The following is an 18,818-nucleotide window of genomic DNA, read 5'->3' as shown; positions in this document are numbered from 1 at the left end:
CCAATTCTGTCACTCAGCATATTTGCTATCCTTTTCAGCTTTGTGACATTTTCAATTTTACAAGTATGCCATCTGTCTGTCATGCAACTAATAAAAATGTTGAGAAGTAAAAGCTCTAGGATGAAAGCCTGGTGGCATTAACTAGAGTCCCTTCAGGTTGACATCATTCTATTAATAACTATTTGGGGGAAGAGGGAGCAGCTGTTTAACCAGTTCCTGAAACCTTCCTAACTGTACTATCAGGTAGCCCACATCTTTCCATCTTGTTCACAAGCGTATTATTATAAAACACTTTTGTCAAATGTCTTGATGAAATCCTTATATGCTATTTTTATGTCACTTTCTTGATCTATAAACCTTGACCAAAAAAAACCAAGTGAAGTTAATTTAATATAAAATTTTTTCTTAAAATTTTTATTGATATCTTGTTTTTGGATTGCATTCATACTTGATCACAACTGTCCCCTTTTTCTACCCTGTCCCATGTAACAAAGTATAACCCTTTTAACAAAGAATAACGGGAAAAAAGCAGCAAAATAAAACTAACACATACAGCCCAATCTTGTCTGATAGTACATGGTGATCGTTGTTTCCTTCCTAAAGGGTTCATAAGCTAACCCTTTATAGAGTGTTTTAAAATTTTGTCAGAAATGAAAGTCAAGCTTATTGGCCCACAGTATAAGGAATCTAATTTTTTTCTCTGTTTGAAAGCCAGGACATTTGCTCATCAGAAGGCCTTTGGCAACATTCCTTCCTTCCATGATTTTTCAAACATCGCTCAGCAATCATATCCCTTAAATTTTTTCACTACTCCGAGAGGCAGTTTTTTCAAGCCTAGCGATTCGAGGCCAGATAGTTTCTTACATTCTCACTTGAGTTTCTTTCCTTTCAACTATTTTTGCTTAATATTCCAAAGTCTAATGATAATGGCTTTCATATTCAACTATTGTTTTTTCTTTTTAAAAATTTATTTATTTATTGTTGCTTTTTTTTTTCTCACCAAGAAAAATCATCTCCAGGCTGGTAAGTTTCTTTGCCTAAGGAAAAAATCATGAAACTTCCCTGTCAGATTTATTTCCTTAGGAAGGAAAACAGAAAAAAAGAATTGAGTTTTTTGATATGCATCATTACCCTCCCAACTGCCTGCAGAGTGGCCCAATCTCTTTCTTGATTTTCTCTTGGCTCTAATATTGCTTAAAAAGCACTTCTCCACAGGGTATTGACGCACGGACTAATGCATTCTTAATGGAAACAGCTGTCTTATTCTAATATATTTTTATATCAGAACAATGAAGCTGGAGAGAAAAGTGGTTATTCTTAACCTAAGGCTTGTGGGTGATCATGAAAAATAGGGGTGGTTTCTTCATGTAATAAAAACTGCCCTGGACTAGCCATAAGATTTGCATTCAAATTCTGGTTTTACTACTAACTATACCCATGACCTTTGGACACAACCACGAATGGTGGAAAGTGAAAAAGCAGTAATCGGGAGTTACAGCCACTTTTCAAAGCCCAGCTTTGCTCTTTACTATCTGCATGACCTCAGGCAAGTCAAACATTACTAGAATTTAAGTTCCCTGAGGACAAAGGCTAAGTCACTCTTGCACTGGTACCCTCCACCGCCAGCAGTGTCCGGCGCTTGGTATGGGTTTAATGTTGCTGGCGAATCGCTCTAGATTTCAGTTTTGGTGTTTTTTGGTTTCTTTTTTGCAAAGCCAAGGGGTTGGCGTAAATGATCTCCACAGTCCCCCCAGACCTCTCTAGCACCGAGTTCGCTTATCTGTAAAGTGGAGATCACCACAGCGGCCATGCTCTCTGCCTCGCAAGGTCGCCGCACGTTTTATGAAGCACGAGGAACTCTTGGCCACCTCCAAGCCCTAAACACCTAGGAGCTGGGATGACAGCGATGAGAGGATTCCTCAGCTACGAACAAAAAGCCTTAGACGGCAAACTCTCTGGTTGCCAAAACTGGAAAAACGATTTCTGCAAGCGCTTACTTCTTCAAACTCATAGTATTGTCAGCCCTAGGCGTTTTTCCCAACTGTGAAAGCCACTGGAGAGAACCTGCAACTCACAAACCCTAAGAAAGAGGAAGAGGAAGTCGGCGAAATCTCGCGAGACCCTTTCCGCGAGCCTTGTTTGCGTGTTTCTTCTGCACCAGGCACGCATACGTATGTACGCACGCCCGTGCGCCGGCTCCCCGCTGCTCTCGCGAGCCTTGGGGAGGGTCCGTTGGGAAGATGGCGGCGGCCGCGGGCACCCTTCAACTTTTGCCGCCGGGCGCTTCGGACTGAGCCTCCCGGAGGCGGGGGGCGGAGCGGGCGGCCCCGGAGCCCAGCGCCCCGGGAAGCCTGAAGCGGCTCGGCCCCCCGCTGGTGGGTGGGGAAGGGTGTCTCCCGTTGTGTGGCGGGCGAAGGCCCTCCTTCCCCGCCTCCGGGATGAAGGCTCAGGGAGAGGCAGAAGGTTAGTGCTTGGGGCCGAGGGGAGGACGGGCCCGGTCGGGCGCGGAGACACAGGTTTGGGGTCCTGCTGGAAGCGGGTGGACCCCTCTCAGGTTGGCAGAGCCCTTGCCGTCCCCTGCTGTAGGCGGCGGGCCGGAAACGGGAGGAGAGGCGGTCCGCGTTGCTGCTGACGTCCTGGCGGGGGGTCGTCAGGGGAGTGGCTGGACCTAGGTGGCCTCGAGGATCCTCTACCTGCAAGCCCGAGTAAACTCTTTGTAAAGGAGAAGCAGAAGGGCATCATGGATGTTCAAGAAATAACAGACGTGCCACAAACCCACGAATAACTGCTGTTCCGATCCAGAGGCTAGCTTGTAGCACGAGCAGCCCTCCGATCGAGCGTGGGGTTCGCTGCTTTTTTTTGAAAAAAGTCTATTAAGTAGCACGAATAATAGCGCTTTAGAGCTTGCGGAGCACTTGGCTAGCTTCATCTCATTTTCGCTTCACCACAGCCCTGGGAGGTAAGTGGTGATTCCCACTTCTCCGACTGGAAAACTGAGGGAGACACTTCCCGTGGTTTCCTTAGAGTCCCGGAGATCTAGTAATGGCCAAGGCTTAGGTCCTTCCACCCTGTGCACTGCACCGGCATTGATAGAGTGTAGTGATGTTTGCAGAACTTGCGTACGTAGGTTTTCTCGTGCTTAACCCTAACAACGTTTCTGGGAGGTAGGTCCTGTTATTATCTCCATTTTACAGAAGAGGAAACTGAAGCTGAGGGAGATTGACTTTCTCAGGGTCATCCAGCTAGTGCACAGAATTTGAACTTACTCAGGTCTTCCTGACTCCGGATTCAGTGTTTTATCCACCATGACACCTAGCTGTCTATGGTCTTTAGACTTTGTTTTGATACAGTGGATACTTTCCAACAAATATCCGGATGACATTCCTGCTCTTACTTGTCTTTTTGCTGCCCACCCCCATATTCCTTATTCCTCTAGTTGTCAGTGCTTTCCCCTGTTACTTTGTATTGTTTTATACTTGCTTGTGTTGTTTCTCTATAGTAGAAAATAAGCTCCTTGAGAGTATAGGTTGTTTCTGTTTGGTCTTGGTTTCATTTGGTCTTCCTAAGCATTGAGCACTGTGATGCTATAAATACTTATTGGATCAAATGACAAGGTACATTCTCTCAAAACAAAACCATCTAATAATAGCATATCCTTCTTAAAACCATCTAATGTAGATGCTATTATTATCTTCCTTCTAAAGAAACATATGGTCTAGAGAATAGAAAGCTGGCCTCAAAACTGGAAAGACCTGGACTCAAGTCCTGTCTGTTACACATGCTAACTCTGTGACCCTGAGAAAATCACTTCATCTCTTAGTACTCCAGGCATCCACAAGTTGCAGAGAAGGTGTACTAACTTGATTTGCTGGAGGGAGTTTTCCTATCTGGGAGTTTCCTCTACTAGTGAGATCACTGGTCCGGTTCCTGTCCCTTTGCAGATGAGAAAACTGAGACTCAAAGAGGTTAAGTGACTTGGTTGCCTTTATATAGCTAGTACCTGAGGCTGGATTTGAGCATATGTTTTACTGAAATCCAGCACTCCATCCATGATTTCTCAGTGCTTCTTGAGAGATGACACAGACTCCATTTACAATTTAATGAGGAGAAAGGCCAAGTGTACACCTCTGGTACCAGGTCTGGTAAGATTCAGTTCCACAAAAACTCATCAAGAACATAATATTTATCAAGGCAATGTGTTGTGTACTTTTTATATAGAGACAAAATGAATGTTATTCTACTGGGAGAAGCTGTATATACACATATATGCAAACATATGCACACGTGCACACACAAACACAGACAAATAAATGCAAAAATATAATAGCTAGAGCTTCCAAGAAGCAGCATTAAGAAAGGGCAACATTCCATACATAGGGAGGAATGTCAACATCCTGTACAATGTGGGAAAAGGATTGTGACAGTCTGGTAAAATATGTTGAAGGCAGAGTGAAGGACACTAAATGTCCTAGAGACAATAGGGAGCCATTGAACTTTCTTGAACAAGAACGTGACATGATCAGATCTGTGCTTTTGGATTGTTAATTTGGTAGCTGTGTAGAGAGGATGGATTGGAGAGAAGAAATGGAAAATAAGAAGAATAGTTAGGCTATTGCAGTAGTCCAGATTAGAGAAAGTGGGAGCCTAAATCTGTCAACCAGCAGGCATTTATTAAGTGCGTACTCTGTGTGAGACACTGTTAAATACTGGGGATTTAAAGGCAAAATTGAAACACCCAATATCCTCAAGGAGCTAATTTAGAATAAGTTGAGAGAAGAGGACATATGTGAAAAATGGAAGCAAAGTTGACAAGTTGTAGTAGCTGACTTAATATGGGGAGCAAAATCAAGGATGATGCCAAGTTTGGGAAATTGATTGTTATAGAGGAATTATGGTGCTCTTGAAAGAAATAGGGAAACTGGGAGAAGGAGGGATGGATTTGTTAGGGAAGAAGATAATGAGTTCCATTTTGGACATTTTGATAATAAATGTGAGAGACCCAGGCAAAGTATGACAAGAAATTTGAAGGGGTGTTCACTTTCACTCAGAAGTAGAGAGGGAGAGAGAGAGAGAGTGAGCAAGAGCAGAAAAAGTGCCATATGAGAGCTGGCAGCTGAGTTCCTTAAGACTGATGCTGGGGCAACTTAATTCCAAGTATAGGGCATTGACTAAAGCATGAAAACAGGAGAGTGCATGGTGGAGGATGCAGAATGGGAGATAGAAAGTAGTTCAGTTTGATTGGAATATGACATTTGTGAAAAATCATGCCTAGACAGTATGAGCTAACATTATTGAAGCTTTTTAATACTTAGGAAGGCACTTTTCTTTCAGTAACTTTGTGAAGTAGATAGCACAGGTACCTACCTAAATATTTCCTAAATATTTAGAGTATCTGGGATACCAATTTGAGAATTAAGAATTGAAGATCTTGAAGAACAAGAGAAGACAGTGTTCTCCTGTCACTTGTTTGGGCTAAGATAGATAACAGGATAAGCCAAATGACTCATACATCAGATGACAATGGACAAGTAAACAATGCTAGGTTGTGAAAGTTCTTTAACGTCAGGGTCAGGAATTTATGCTTAATTTAAAAAAATGTTTATTGATTTTTTTTTTGGTTTTGCATTTGTAATATATTACTGAATATATATTCTCTTTATTCTGCCACCTACTGGGTCCTCCCTTGTAACAAAAAACAGTTAAATAAAAACACACACCAAATCCAATTGCATATATAGCTTTCACAGCAATAGTCCCCCTAACAAAAGGATGGAGATATCTATATTTGTCTCTTCTCTGGGGATAAAATTGATCATTACAAGTACATATCATTCACCTTTTTTTTAGTATCATTTTTTTATGTTATTGTAGTTCACATTTTATTTGGAAGGCCACTGAAGTCTTTTAAATACAAGGCATAATATGATCATAGAGGTGTGTTAGGAAAATTAATAGGTTAGTGTGGAGACTAGATTGGACATGAAATAGTTTGGAAGCAAGAAGTTAGGATCCAGTTTTGATCATTTAGGTGAACAGAGTTTTGGCTGTGGTCAGGGAAGAGAAAAGTACCCTGATGAGAGAGATTGTGGAGATAGAAATGACATGACTTGTCAGCTAACTGGATATATAGGGGATGAGGGAAAGAGAAAAATCAAAGATGACACCAGTCTGGCATACTAGAAGAAAAAGGTGTTGATGTCAGTAGAAATAGAGAAGTTAGGGAGAGTTGGAGGTTTGGGAAGAGGGGAGAAATGATGAATTCAGTTTTGCACATGTTGAATTTGAGATCTTGGTGAGATGTACAGATCAGGGTAGCCAGCATCCAGGTGGAATAGGAGCTGTGGGGGAGGCAGTATGAGGAGGAAAATTGGGCTTGGACATAATAGTGGATGAGGTCACTCTAGGAATACAGGTGATTGAAAATTTTTATTAGTATTCAGGAAACTTTTCAATGTAGGGCATGACTTTCAGGTCTCCTCTATATGAAAGCACTGTTTGATCTTGGTTATTTTGGCAGACCAGGCAAAGAAGAGGTATTTTAGGTGGAAAAGAAGTAGACTTTTTCTGATGAGAGGGAATAAGTATAGAGTCTCCAAGATGGAAATGGGTGAAAGAAGTGTGGAATACTAGCTTGCTAGAGTAGAGCCTGAATAGTTTAGAAAGTAGGGAATAAAGTGAATTAAGGTTCTGTATAGGAGTTGCACTTGGTAATGATTTCTTTTTCTTCCTATCCTTTGGTCCTTTATCTTAATTGAAGTGAACTTTTTATTATCTCTGCCATCCAGTTATCTTTCAACAGATTATATTATATTGAGAATAACACTTTGAAAAGTGATCCATATAAAATTGAACTCTGACAACATTCCCTTTTCAGCCTTCATTCCTAGTAGCTTGACTATGCCTTTCCCATCCATCTCCTCTTCACCTACAAAGCCACTACTCTAGGTCAAATATTCCTCTCCTTTCATCTGGGCTGTTGTAGTAGCCTCTTTATTATTCTTTCTGCTTCTAGTTTCACTTCTCACCAATCCATCTTACACACAACTGCCATATGAATCTTCCTAAGACATGGCATGACCATGTCTCTCCCTTCACCAAAAATCACTATGTACCAAGACTTAGTAGAAAACAACCAAGAAGCCTCTCTGCAAGAAGTCTTTCTCAGTTCTCCTTAATTTTTGTGCCTTCCCTCTGAGACTGTTCCTAATTTATCCTTTATATATATTCTTTGTACATAATTGTTTGCATATTGTCTCCCTATTAGATTGTGAGTTCTTTGAGACAAGGACTGCTTTTTGCCTTTACTTGTGTCTCCAGAATTTAATATGGTCAGTGCTTGGCACATAGTAGTTGCTTAATAAATGCTTGTTATATGTTGGCTAACCCAACCATAAAAGAATTAAAAAGACTGATTAAAAATATGTTTTTCCTTATCTGAGATTTTTTGGAATAAGACTTTTAAGTTAAGGTAGTTTAAAAGTAAAATCAGGTTTTGTATAATACAGTAAAGGAAAGTAAAGATGTTATTTGTCTTTCTTTTGAGTTACAATCCTGCATTGCTGACTATGTGTTGGACATCTCCACCTGGATGTCCTATAGGCATTTCAAATTTAACATGTTTAAGACAGAATTCATCTTCCCTGCCTCCTCTCCACATTCCTCCACAGCTTTTAGATGTGCCTGTTTCTGTTGAAAGCAGCACATAGTCCCATTACTTAGTTTCAAACCTCATAGTCATTCTTGACTTCTTTAACCCTGTCCTGTACTTACTTCCTCTGTAGCTAATCAGTTACAAAGACTTATAAGTTTTATCTTCATAACATCATATCTACCCCATTACCACCACTAAAACTTCTACCACCTTAGTTCAGACTCTTATGTGAATTATTATAATAGCATCCCAAAATATTGTAAAAAGTCTACCTACTTCTGCTCTTTTCTCTCTCCAGTAACCATTGCATGTAGTTAACAAAATAATTTTCCCAAGCCTTATGTCTGAATTTGGCATTCCTCTGCTTAAAAGTCTTTAAGGGGTACCTGTGTCTCTAAGATAAAATGCAAACTCTTTAGCCTGGCATTTAAAGCTCCAACCTTTCCATTTTATTTCCCTTCACATACTTTGGGCTTCAGTCTAACTGGCCTACTAGCCCCCCAAATCCATATTCAGTCTCTGTGCATTATATAGATATTCCCTGCCCCCCCCCCCCCAATGGCAGGGGTGTACATTCTGCAAAGCTCTAGTAAGGGCCCACATTTTACTTGATGTCTACCTACCTGACCCACTCAGTTGTTAGTGCTTTCTCCCTCCTTTAATTATCTTATATTTGCTTATCTTCATATATATTGTGTTTGAATTTCCTCTCTTCCACAAAAGGCAGCAATTACTTTGTTTTCGTAGTCTCAGTATCTTATACGTAGTAGGTGAATAACAAATATTTGTTGAATAATAAAATCTTGCATTTATGTAGGACTTTGAAGTTGGCAGAACATTTTATTTACAATATTGCTGTGAGGTAGGTGTTCATAGAATCATACACTTTTGAGCTGGAAGAGATGTTGGCCTCCTTATTTTACAGATGAGTACACTGAAGCCTAGTGAAGTTGTGACTTGCCTAAAACAGGTAGTAATCATCAGAGATGGGATTTGAACCCGGGTTCTCTGACTCCAAAGCCAATGCTGTTTTCACTGTACCACTCTATTGCACATATTGTTATCTCCATTTTTCAGATGAGGAAAATGAGACTCTACAAGATTAAATGACTTGCCTAAATAACTACTAGGTGTTGGAACCCCATATGCAAGTCTAGTTTTCTCTTAGCTCTGAGTTCGGTACTCTTAACATTATACTACCATATTGCCTCTATAAAGTAAATTACACATGCACTCATTTCCTCATTCTGACCTCTGGTTTCTTGATTTTTCTCATTTTTCACTGTTCATCTCTCTTACTGTTGCTTCCCTTCCCTCTAAACTCACCTTTGCTTCTTTAGCTAGCTATAACTGGAATTCCTTGCTTTCATGACCTTCCCACCATCCAGCCTGGAAATTCTTGTTTCTAGGAGAAGTATTTTTTCCTTCTTCTCTTTTCTTAAAATAAGTATCTTGAGCTTGAGTTGTTATATCTTTTCACTATGATATAAATTTTTGAGTATAATGGCTATAATCTTTGTGTATTCTCAGTATTTAAGATGATGTTTTTCATATGATAGTCCTTTTATAAAATATTTGACAGTTATCTTTCCCTCACCCCTTATATATAATCAGTTAGCAAGTGCTGTTCATTTTACTGCCAAAACATTTCTGGCACTCATACTTTCCCCCTATTCCTATCTCTGTGTTACAGGCCATCATTATCAATCACCTGGATTATTGCAGTAACCTAACAAAAAAACAGAAGACTGTCAGACTTAAAAAGACTTCACTTTTTTTTTCTTCTGCAGAACATGTTTTATACTACTACCAAAGTATGATTTTTTTTTTTTAATGTGCAGATTTAATTATGTGCAGAAATCTTTAGTGGCCACTTTTTGTTTTAAACCTTTTCTTGGGGGCAGCTAGGTGGCACAGTGAATAAATAGAGCACTGGCCCTGGAGTCAGGAGGACCTAAGTTCAAATGTGGCTTCAGACAGTTGACATTTACTAGCTGTGTGACCTTGGTCAAGTCACTTAACCCCAATTGCCTTGCCTTCCCCCCTCCAAAACAAAACAAAACAAAACCTTATACTAAGTCTTCTGCCTCAGCCAAATTGAACTGTTGATCCTGCCTTGAACATTCCCTGTACTTATTGTCTGCTAATACTATTTTCCGTTCATGATATTTCCTCTCCTACTTTCTTGACCACCTTTAAACCCAACTCATGCTACTTCTTCCATGAAGCCTTTACTTCTCTGATGTGCTATTTTAAAAAATTAAATGTTATTTTATTTTCAAAGGAAGATCTGCCTTCTATTCTCCCCACCTCCTTCTGATGTGCCCTGCAGCTCCATTGAGAAAGTAAAAAAGAAACTCAAACGCCTCCCCCCTCCCCAATCTCTATCACAGACATGTATAGTCAAGCAAAACAAATTCTTGCACTGGACATATATCCAAAAAATATGTTTCAGTTTATATTGAATTCATTGTCTGTCTCAGGAGGTGAGCAGAATGTTTCATTGGGAGTCTTCTTGAATTGTGATTGGTCATTTTGTTGATAAGAATTCTTAAGTCTTTCATAGTTGTTTGTCTTTATAATGTTGTAGTTATTGTACAAATTGTTCTCCAGGTTCTGAGCCCTTATATCTTAAAATTCCTCAGTCTGATTGGGAACGGTTATCCCTTTGTGGTCTCACAAAGCACGTTTGTACATTTGTGGCTCTCTAATATAATCATATGACAACATATATAGTTATGTGTTTGTCTTATTCCTTTTCTAGACTGTAAGCTTCGTGAGGCAGGAACTATGTTATATCTCCTTCAGGGCCTAAAAAACAGTACTCTTCATTTAGGAAGCAGGTTATAAATGTTTCTGAATTTTGCCCAAATGCTAGATAGATAAAGGCCATATTCAAATTTATGACATCAGTTTGCTACAAGAGGTTCCTAAAAAATGATGTAAATATTCAGTCATCGAACTATTTACAAGTCTTGATGATATGAAATATAAGCGACCTTCTAATTATTTTCTCTCTACTTGGTTGGACAGCAGTGTAGTTCAGCTATAGCTTCCTTAGTTGTGGTCATTAGCTTGTGTATCTTTGCATCATTAAATATATTTTATTTTAAATAGTCTTTCTGTGGTTCATCTAATGTGAGATATCCTGTCTACTGATTTTATTTGGTCTCAGGTGAAATCTTATAAGTACCTTTTCTTGTTTATCCATTTAATCATAGTATGTTAGGCAGTTGGCTAAATGGCATTTTAGTTGTAATTGCTTATAATCTGGTATTGATATTGTTGGCTGAGGTAGTAATATTTGAGCATGTCTATAAATATTTTTCAGGAAAACAAAGTATAGTAGGTCATGGTGTAAATAAGATTTCCTAATGATATATCTTTGTTTATATTTTAGAGGCTGAGAAACTGACTAAGATGAGTTCCCTTTTGGAAAGACTCCATGCAAAATTTAACCAAAACAGGCCTTGGAGTGAAACCTTCAAGCTCATTCGTCAAGTTACGGTAAGGATGACAAGAATCTGGGGCAAAGGGTTTTGCTGAAAGATGCTTTAACAGATTACTTGCAAAAGTCATGGAATTATAGACTTATTCAAACTGGTATATCTTCATGAATTCGCTTCTACAGTTTCTTTTTTTAAAAAATTTATTACAGTATATAGTCTCTATATTGTTGCTATCAACTTTAGAGATCCACTTATGAGATGGTTATGAAATCCAATTAGTGATGTTTAAAAAAAAATTCAGGATCTTGTAAGTTAAGACACTGGACAGCTTGAAATAGATTTAGTGCTGTAATGGAAAAGATCAGTGATCAGTGCCTTGAGTGCTTTACTTTGTTAATCATTTATCAGCTACAATCACTTTAATAGTATAAGAAGAAATTATGTGATTTATAGTAAGATTATAATCCTGAGTGAAAACCTGTATAACTGAAAATGTGATGCAGTCCCAGGTGAATACCCGTGTTAGCTAACCTTAGGAATGTGATATAAACATTATAAAGTTTGTATCTTAAGTATGTGACTATAATAATCATACTTTATATTAAAAAGATGAAGAAAATCCTCTGAAAGTGTAAAGGAACTTGATAAAGTAAGAAAATCCTATAAAAGGCTAATTGAGACATCATAGAAAGAACAAATTTAGGACATAAAGACCTGCAAAATGTAATCTTGCACCACACATCAGTCAATTTCTAGAGGACTTTGCTGCACCACACATTAATCAAGAGACCTATACATAACTGTGAATCCTGTTATTTGGAGTTTCAGAATGTACTGGGCAGACTGCAGACGACCACCTTTTTTTCTGTAATAAAGGTTGATTTGTTTGCCCAGAAAGGCTTCCCAGTTTCTTTTTTACAGTGCTGGACTTGGAGTCAGGAAGATTTGGGTGTGATTCCTGCCTCAGACAATACCTGTGTTTGTTTTACCCTTTCAGCCTTAATTTCTTAATTCATAAAATTGATGTATTCTTCTCCGTGTTGTCAGTCTGATAGAGGTGCTGTGAGGGCCTAGTGAGTCATGTGTATGGAGCACTTTGTTAGACTTCAAGTTCAATATAAATGTCATTTATTATTGTTGCCATACAAAGTGTGTTTGATAGGCCTTTCAAGTCAATTTAAACAATATTAAATATTACCTTGTGTGCTAATATTATGCTAGGCCTTAAGCGTAAATACCATGTTTAGATTAAGGCATATTTCCTAGCTTCATGTAGGTTACAATCTAGTAGGGGAATATTGAATAGGAATTAGTCTTGTGATTTCACTGGTATAGGGAATATCCAAAGAGGAAACTTCACTAATGGAAGTGGGCACCTTATCTGTTATTTATAGTCTTAGATAGTTATGTAGAATAATGGTGTCAAACTCAAATGCAAGGGTCTCTGCAGCAGCTACATATTGATTTAGAAAACACAAATTAACATTGTTATATTTTCATTTAATTTGTTAAATATTTCCTAGATACTATTTAATGTGGTTCAAGCAGCCACACCTGACCTTGAACATGGAAAGGTGATGTGATTTGTTATGTGTTTGAGGTGGTACTGGAACCTAGATCTCCCTAGCTTTGAGGCCTACTTTTTTTCCATTATGCCATGCTTCCTCTTCTAGTAGAGGTATATACATTTAAAATAAAACAAGAGTGCTAAATAATACATAAGTGATTAAAAAACAGTACAAGGAAAATATTTTGTGCCATTTGAGGAAGAAAATGGTCATTACTGATTGGGGAATCAGCAAGGCTTCCTGAGAATAGAGCATTTGAATGGGGCTTCAAAAAATAATCAGGAATTCAGCAGGAGTGGATACGAGTTAGAGAATGATAGGGAGCAATGTAAGCATAGGCATGAAAGTAGAAAAGCAGAGATTCTGTATGAGGAATGGTGAAGAATCCAGTTTGGTTGGAACATAAATGTACATTAGGAGAGGAAGAAAGCTGGAAAGATAGAATGTAGATTCCCTCATAGGCCAGACTAAAGAATTTGAACTTTTTTAGCAGGCAGTAGGTGATCCTGAAAAGTTTTGGGCAGAAGGTCATAAACAGATTTAGGCATGAGGGAAAAGCAGGGTAATACCGAGGGAAAAGCAGGGTAATACCGAGGAAAGAATCCTGGGTTAGGATTCAGAAGGGACCTGGGGTCTAAAAATCCTTCGACACTTTGTCTCCATGGCAGTCTTTTTATCTTGTTGAGCCTTTGCTTTGTCATCTGTAAAATGGGAATAATAATACCTGTGATATCTGGTGAGATGATAATGTCTGTAAAATCTTATGTGAATATTTGTTGTACTTATGGTAGAGATTCTGCTATAATTCAGCGGTTACCAATAAGGTTAATTCAATATTCTCTTTTCCCTATACATAGGAAAAGCGGGTTGTGATGAGTACTGGTGGTCATCAGTATTTGGTCAGCTGTTTGGAGACCTTGCAGAAGGCTCTCAAAGGTTTGTCTACACCCTTCAAATACACAGCCTTTTTTAGGTCTTACCTCAGTCTTAGATATCATATGATATAGAAGAGACAGTGTGGCACAGAGGAAAGAGCTTTATACAATGGAATTAGAAAAAATTTGGATCCAAATCCTGCCTTTGATATTTTTTGGCTTGGTGACCTTGGATGAGTTATCTTCACTTATTTGAGCCTCAGTTTCCTCATCTGTGAATCAGGGATAATGTTTTTAGTGTAGGACTTACCTTACCTATCTTTTACTGTGAGGCCCAAGTGAAATAACATATTTGAAGCACTGTGTAATTCCTAAAGCATTCTATCAAGGTTAACTTCTTATTATCCTTAACACCAAAACTACAAATTCATATGATTTTTGATTTCTAGGTATTAGCCTCTCCTTTTACTAAATCTAGTAACAGTTATTTCTCTGATGGCATGGTCTTCTTTGTCATTGAAGGACACACACACACATACAGACAATTATATGTGAAAAACTTCTTAAACCTCTCCTTTTAGTCCTTATTTTTAATGATAGAGACCAAAAAGACCAGTGATGACAGTTCAGTGTGGTTGCCTGGATTAGGCCTTTGTGTTCTCTTTATAATGAATAATTTGTTACTTTAGGAGTAAATAAACACTTTCATCAAAAGCATTTTACATTGTTAGTGGAAAATGTTTTTTAGGAAAATGATCAAAAGATTTAAAATGAATTCAGATAATCAAGTTGACAACTTGTCCGTTCACTCAGATCACTGCAGGTTTTTTGCTGTGACTTGTCACCAATAAGCCTGGATCATCTGAACTGTATATTATTTCTGTGTGTGTTTGTGTTTGATGTTGCTCCTAATTCTTTAATACTATCATAAAAAAATGTTTGTGCTCTTTCGGTTAGAACATAGCTATCCTTGAATGATGAAAGTTGAAAAGTTCAGTCTTTAGCTCTTCCAATAGATGTTCCTTTTTTAAACCCTGGTTAGAATCTAACCTTCTTGTGGATCTTGGTACCAGTTCCTTAAAATTTGGAATCAGTTTTACCAACCGCATGAGCATGCAGATGTGTGTTTTGGAATGTCATCGAGGTGCCTCACAATGACCCACTGCCAAAGAGTACATAACAATATGATAACTAGCTTAGCTTTGAACCTTCCTGGTGATATTCATTTTCACCTTTTTCCAGTGACATCTTTGCCAGCAATGACTGACCGTTTGGAGTCTATAGCAAGACAGAATGCGTAAGTGGTTTTCTAACTGTAGACACAGAACCATTTTAAGTCATTGTTGATTTTGAGGGTGGAAGGAGGGAGTTCTTCATTTATCTTGTAATAATTATTTTTTGTTTGTTTGGTTCCTGTCAGACTGGGCTCTCATCTTAGTGCCAATGGTACCGAATGTTACATCACATCAGATATGTTCTATGTGGAAGTGCAGTTAGATCCTACAGGGCATCTTTCTGATGTCAAAGTAGCTCATCATGGAGAGAATCCTGTGGTATGTGCTCCTGAGATTTCTCTAGAAACTATTGGCCTTATACAGGGAGACAAATTAAAAGTGAATAGTTGATAATTCTTAGGATTTAAATGACAGGTTCAGGTATTTAATGAGCCACTGCATATATCAAGGGTTCCTAACCCATTTCAGTCCAGATGCTCCTTTACTTTCGAGAAACCTTCCTCTGCCTGCTATAAAATATGAAATGAGTGCTAGAGTTTACTATACTTATGCATATAAATAATTTTTCCGTTAAGAGAAATTAGCTCTTTGACAGGCTTCTCATATTCTGTATGGGTATGCAAAGGTTTAAACCCTAGGTTGGGAACCCTTGAACTGAATAATTGACTTGCTTTAGTATTGTGTTTTATTTTGTTACATAGCTTGTTATTACATGGAATTTAATATAAAAAATTCTAATATGAATTTCAGTTCAAATTAAGTAAGTGGAAATACCAGAATAACCTGTTAAAATGTAGTACTTGGTATTGACACACAGTGATGCTTTTAAAGAGAGATTCAATATTTAATGAGCTTTTTTAAAAGTAAAATTCCTTTTTTTAAACTAATTACTGTATTTGCCTGATTTTGAAAAACCCCATTGGATTATCAGCTTAAACGGATGTTTTCATTTAAGGTTTTTATAAGATGTTGTAGGAAAAGAGGGGAGAAACTCAGTGTTCAAAAACGTTGCGTTTTGATTTTAGAAAACGATATTTTTATTTTCAGAGCTGTCCAGAGCTGGTGCAACAACTGAGGTGAGAAAGTGATATTTAAATTACTTGATATTATTGATTGATAATGTTGTTCTGGTCTGTGAAGGAACTTGAACTTTTGGTAGGTTTTCGGTATCTTTACTTAAAATTTCACAGCAACTTTTTCTAAGTTACTTTTTATATCTTGGCCTAATGTAGCCTTGTGAACTCTGCAGAGAAAAAAAATACCTGTAACATAATCACTAAATAATGGGATGTTCAGAGAAGATATTCAAGTAACATGAAGAAAATCTTCCAAAGTTTTCATTTTTAGAAAGACACTTTTTTGTTAGTCTTCAACACAATTCATTTATCTGCCTCTGTATGTAAGGCCTCAGGTGGGCCTTTTTCCTTTTGGCAAAGTTGCTTGTCTAAGTGCTTCTACTTTTTTGGTGTGGCACTTTTCCCTCCTTCCATCCAGTTCTGAAACTGCTGCTCAAAATGTTACGTGGAGAAGAAATGTGTTAACTTGGATCTTGTTATAGACCAGAAGACAACTTTGTTACTTGGATTTAGATGAACATTTCATTGGTTAAAGTAAACTTCGGTTTGCCTGTTGAAAGGTTCTAGGAGGAAGGATGCTTTAAAATTTTTTATATTTAACATCAAAATCTGAACCTTCAGAATCCTACATGGATGTATTTTGGAATATATGACATTAACATAATATAACATATTAGCAGAATAAATTAGACTTTAAGTTTAAGCTTGAAGTCTTAAAGACCTTGGTAGAAATATAATCAGAATATACCTATTTGACATTAACGTAAGTGAAGTGGGAGACCTCTTCTTTACTTCTGTGCTCTGGATCAAAAAAAATTTTTTAATGAAATCTTTTTGTATTTGTATCACCTTTATTTTCTTTCTTTCCTTCCCTATTTAGTGAGCCAGTAAAGTATGGTAAAGAATTTTTAAAAAAAGAGGGGGACAAAAGCATCTCAGAAAAACTAACCAACGTATTAGGTACATCTTAGCGCATTTGAACTATTCCACACCCTTAGTCCCTTAACTCTGTAAGGAATGGAATATGTTATTGACTGTCACAGTCTCAGTACTAATATGAAGCTGAAGTAGAAATTTGTATTTTTTTTTGCTTTTGTAAATTTCAGCGCAGTGTTAGCATATGTAATTAGATAGTTTGGTTGGTTTTTTTTAACTTTTTTCTCCCCTTTGTTACAAGGAATACTATATATTTGTATTATCTGTTCTGTTAGACTGTAAGCTTCTTGAGAACAAGGACTGTTTAAATTTGGTCCTTATTGTTTGAGAGTCTCATTGGGAAGGGGAATCAGGAGGGATAGAGTATATTTGGAAATTTAAGTATTATAGAAATAAAAGACATCTGACTGTGACCCTGTGGAGCATAGCACACCAATATTGTCTATGGGGTTTTCTTGGTAAGGGTACTGAGTAGTTTGCCATTTCCTTCTCCAGAGTCAAACAAAGGTTAAGTGGGTTGCCCAGGGTTACACAACTAGTAAGTGTCTGAGACCTGATTTGAACAGTCATCCTAACTCTAGGACTAGAGGGCTATATATTACCTAAATTTCCCTTTGGATCCCACCCCTCCCTCTTTCCTATAGAGACATCCATCCATCCATCATAAGAAAGAACTTTAACATCAGTAAAATTTAATTTTAAAATTTAAAGCAAAATTTTGATGCAGAATAATGAGAATAACCATAATATATTGGTTGAAACATTAGAAAGCTATATTATCGCCATGTTACTTAAAAAAAGAGATGAATGTATTTCTTAGCTCTAGTAGATTTAACTTTAGCATAGTAAGAATGCTGTTATTAATACCAAAAATAATGTTTATGTAAGTCTTTTAAGATTTGCAAAGCACTTTACAATTATTATCTCCTTTAATCCTGAGAACAGTTTTAGGAGGTAGATAATGTTATTTATCCTTATTTTACAGATGAGGAAACTGAGGCAGACAGTGGTTTAGTGAATTGCCTAGGGTCACAGAGCTAGTAAGTATCTGAGGCAGGCTTTGAACTCAAGGTCTTCCCAACTTCAGGTCCAGTCCTCTATTCACTGTACCATTTAGCTGCCTCAATCAGTATTCTGTTAATACTTGAAAATTTATTTATGAAAAAGAGTAATGTATCAGCATAGCATATTATTTAGGGACAGATTTCTCACATTTGTCCAAAGAGAAAGAATACAGTTTTCATGGTGGCACACAGTACAACTAAAGACTACGTTTTGGTTTTATAGATACTAAATTAGGTGGTAAAGTTGGGGGTGGTAGATTGTGACCTGTATTCAGACAAGTAAGCCATCCTAATAGTGTTAATTAATCAAGGTCTCTTGATTTTTTCCTGTCTTGTTTAACTTCTTGTTAGCTCCTTCATCATAATAATGAGTCTGGGCCAGGGATAAAAGGGGAAACAAATTGTTGAACTTTATTATTTAGCAAGTACAGTAAAAAGCTTGGTAGAGAAACAGATTGTAGTAAATGACTGAAATGAGAACTTTAGATTCACTTTCTTTACAGTGAATAATTAAGTTAAAATTAATTTTTATCTTTGTTTTCACTAAACATTTTTGTCCTGTAGGGAGAAAAATTTTGATGAGTTCTCCAAGCATCTTAAAGGCCTTGTTAATCTGTACAAACTTCCAGGGGACAAGTACGTTCTTTTAATTTTTCTCTTTTTTTGATTAAAAAATATTGTTTCATTATAGACCATTGATAGATGTTTGTGTGTTATTGTTGTGCTAAGAAATTTGCTAGAATTGTTTGTAAACCAATCCATTTTACTGTTTTTACCCATACTGAGATCTTGGAAAATAGAGCTAACAAAAATCTCCTAAAGCTAGATTTAAATGTCTGTAAAGCTGATTATAAGGGCAGAAGGGTGAGTTACTGCATGTTAAATAATGCTTATTGTACTGCATTAGTATTTTTAGCATTTTGAACAATGAAGAATAGGTATTGTGGAACTAGGGGGTCATTGT

The 18,818-nt window shown here is 37.4% G+C and overlaps 1 protein-coding gene across 2 annotated transcripts in view; it reads left to right on the top strand.

Annotated features, from left to right (window-relative positions):
- Nucleotides 1-2,172: 2,172 nt before the first annotated feature.
- MED1 (mediator complex subunit 1) overlaps nt 2,173-18,818 on the top strand; it is a 35,012-nt gene continuing 18,366 nt past the window's right edge. Inside the window, exons 1-7 of one of the 2 annotated variants that reach the window (XM_072646280.1) lie at nt 2,173-2,463; nt 11,052-11,158; nt 13,526-13,604; nt 14,786-14,840; nt 14,964-15,096; nt 15,826-15,854; nt 18,419-18,490. In XM_072646280.1, the coding sequence (XP_072502381.1) occupies nt 2,439-2,463; nt 11,052-11,158; nt 13,526-13,604; nt 14,786-14,840; nt 14,964-15,096; nt 15,826-15,854; nt 18,419-18,490 (500 nt within the window). In that variant the 5' untranslated portion in view covers nt 2,173-2,438. Of the gene's footprint in view, nt 2,464-11,051; nt 11,159-13,525; nt 13,605-14,785; nt 14,841-14,963; nt 15,097-15,825; nt 15,855-15,877; nt 17,831-18,418; nt 18,491-18,818 lie in introns of those variants that run through there. The other variant, XM_072646281.1, reaches the window with a different exon arrangement.

This window comes from Notamacropus eugenii, chromosome 2 (genome assembly GCF_028372415.1).
Source record: "Notamacropus eugenii isolate mMacEug1 chromosome 2, mMacEug1.pri_v2, whole genome shotgun sequence".
NCBI lineage: Eukaryota > Metazoa > Chordata > Mammalia > Diprotodontia > Macropodidae > Notamacropus > Notamacropus eugenii.
This window is presented reverse-complemented; position numbering and strand designations above follow the sequence as displayed.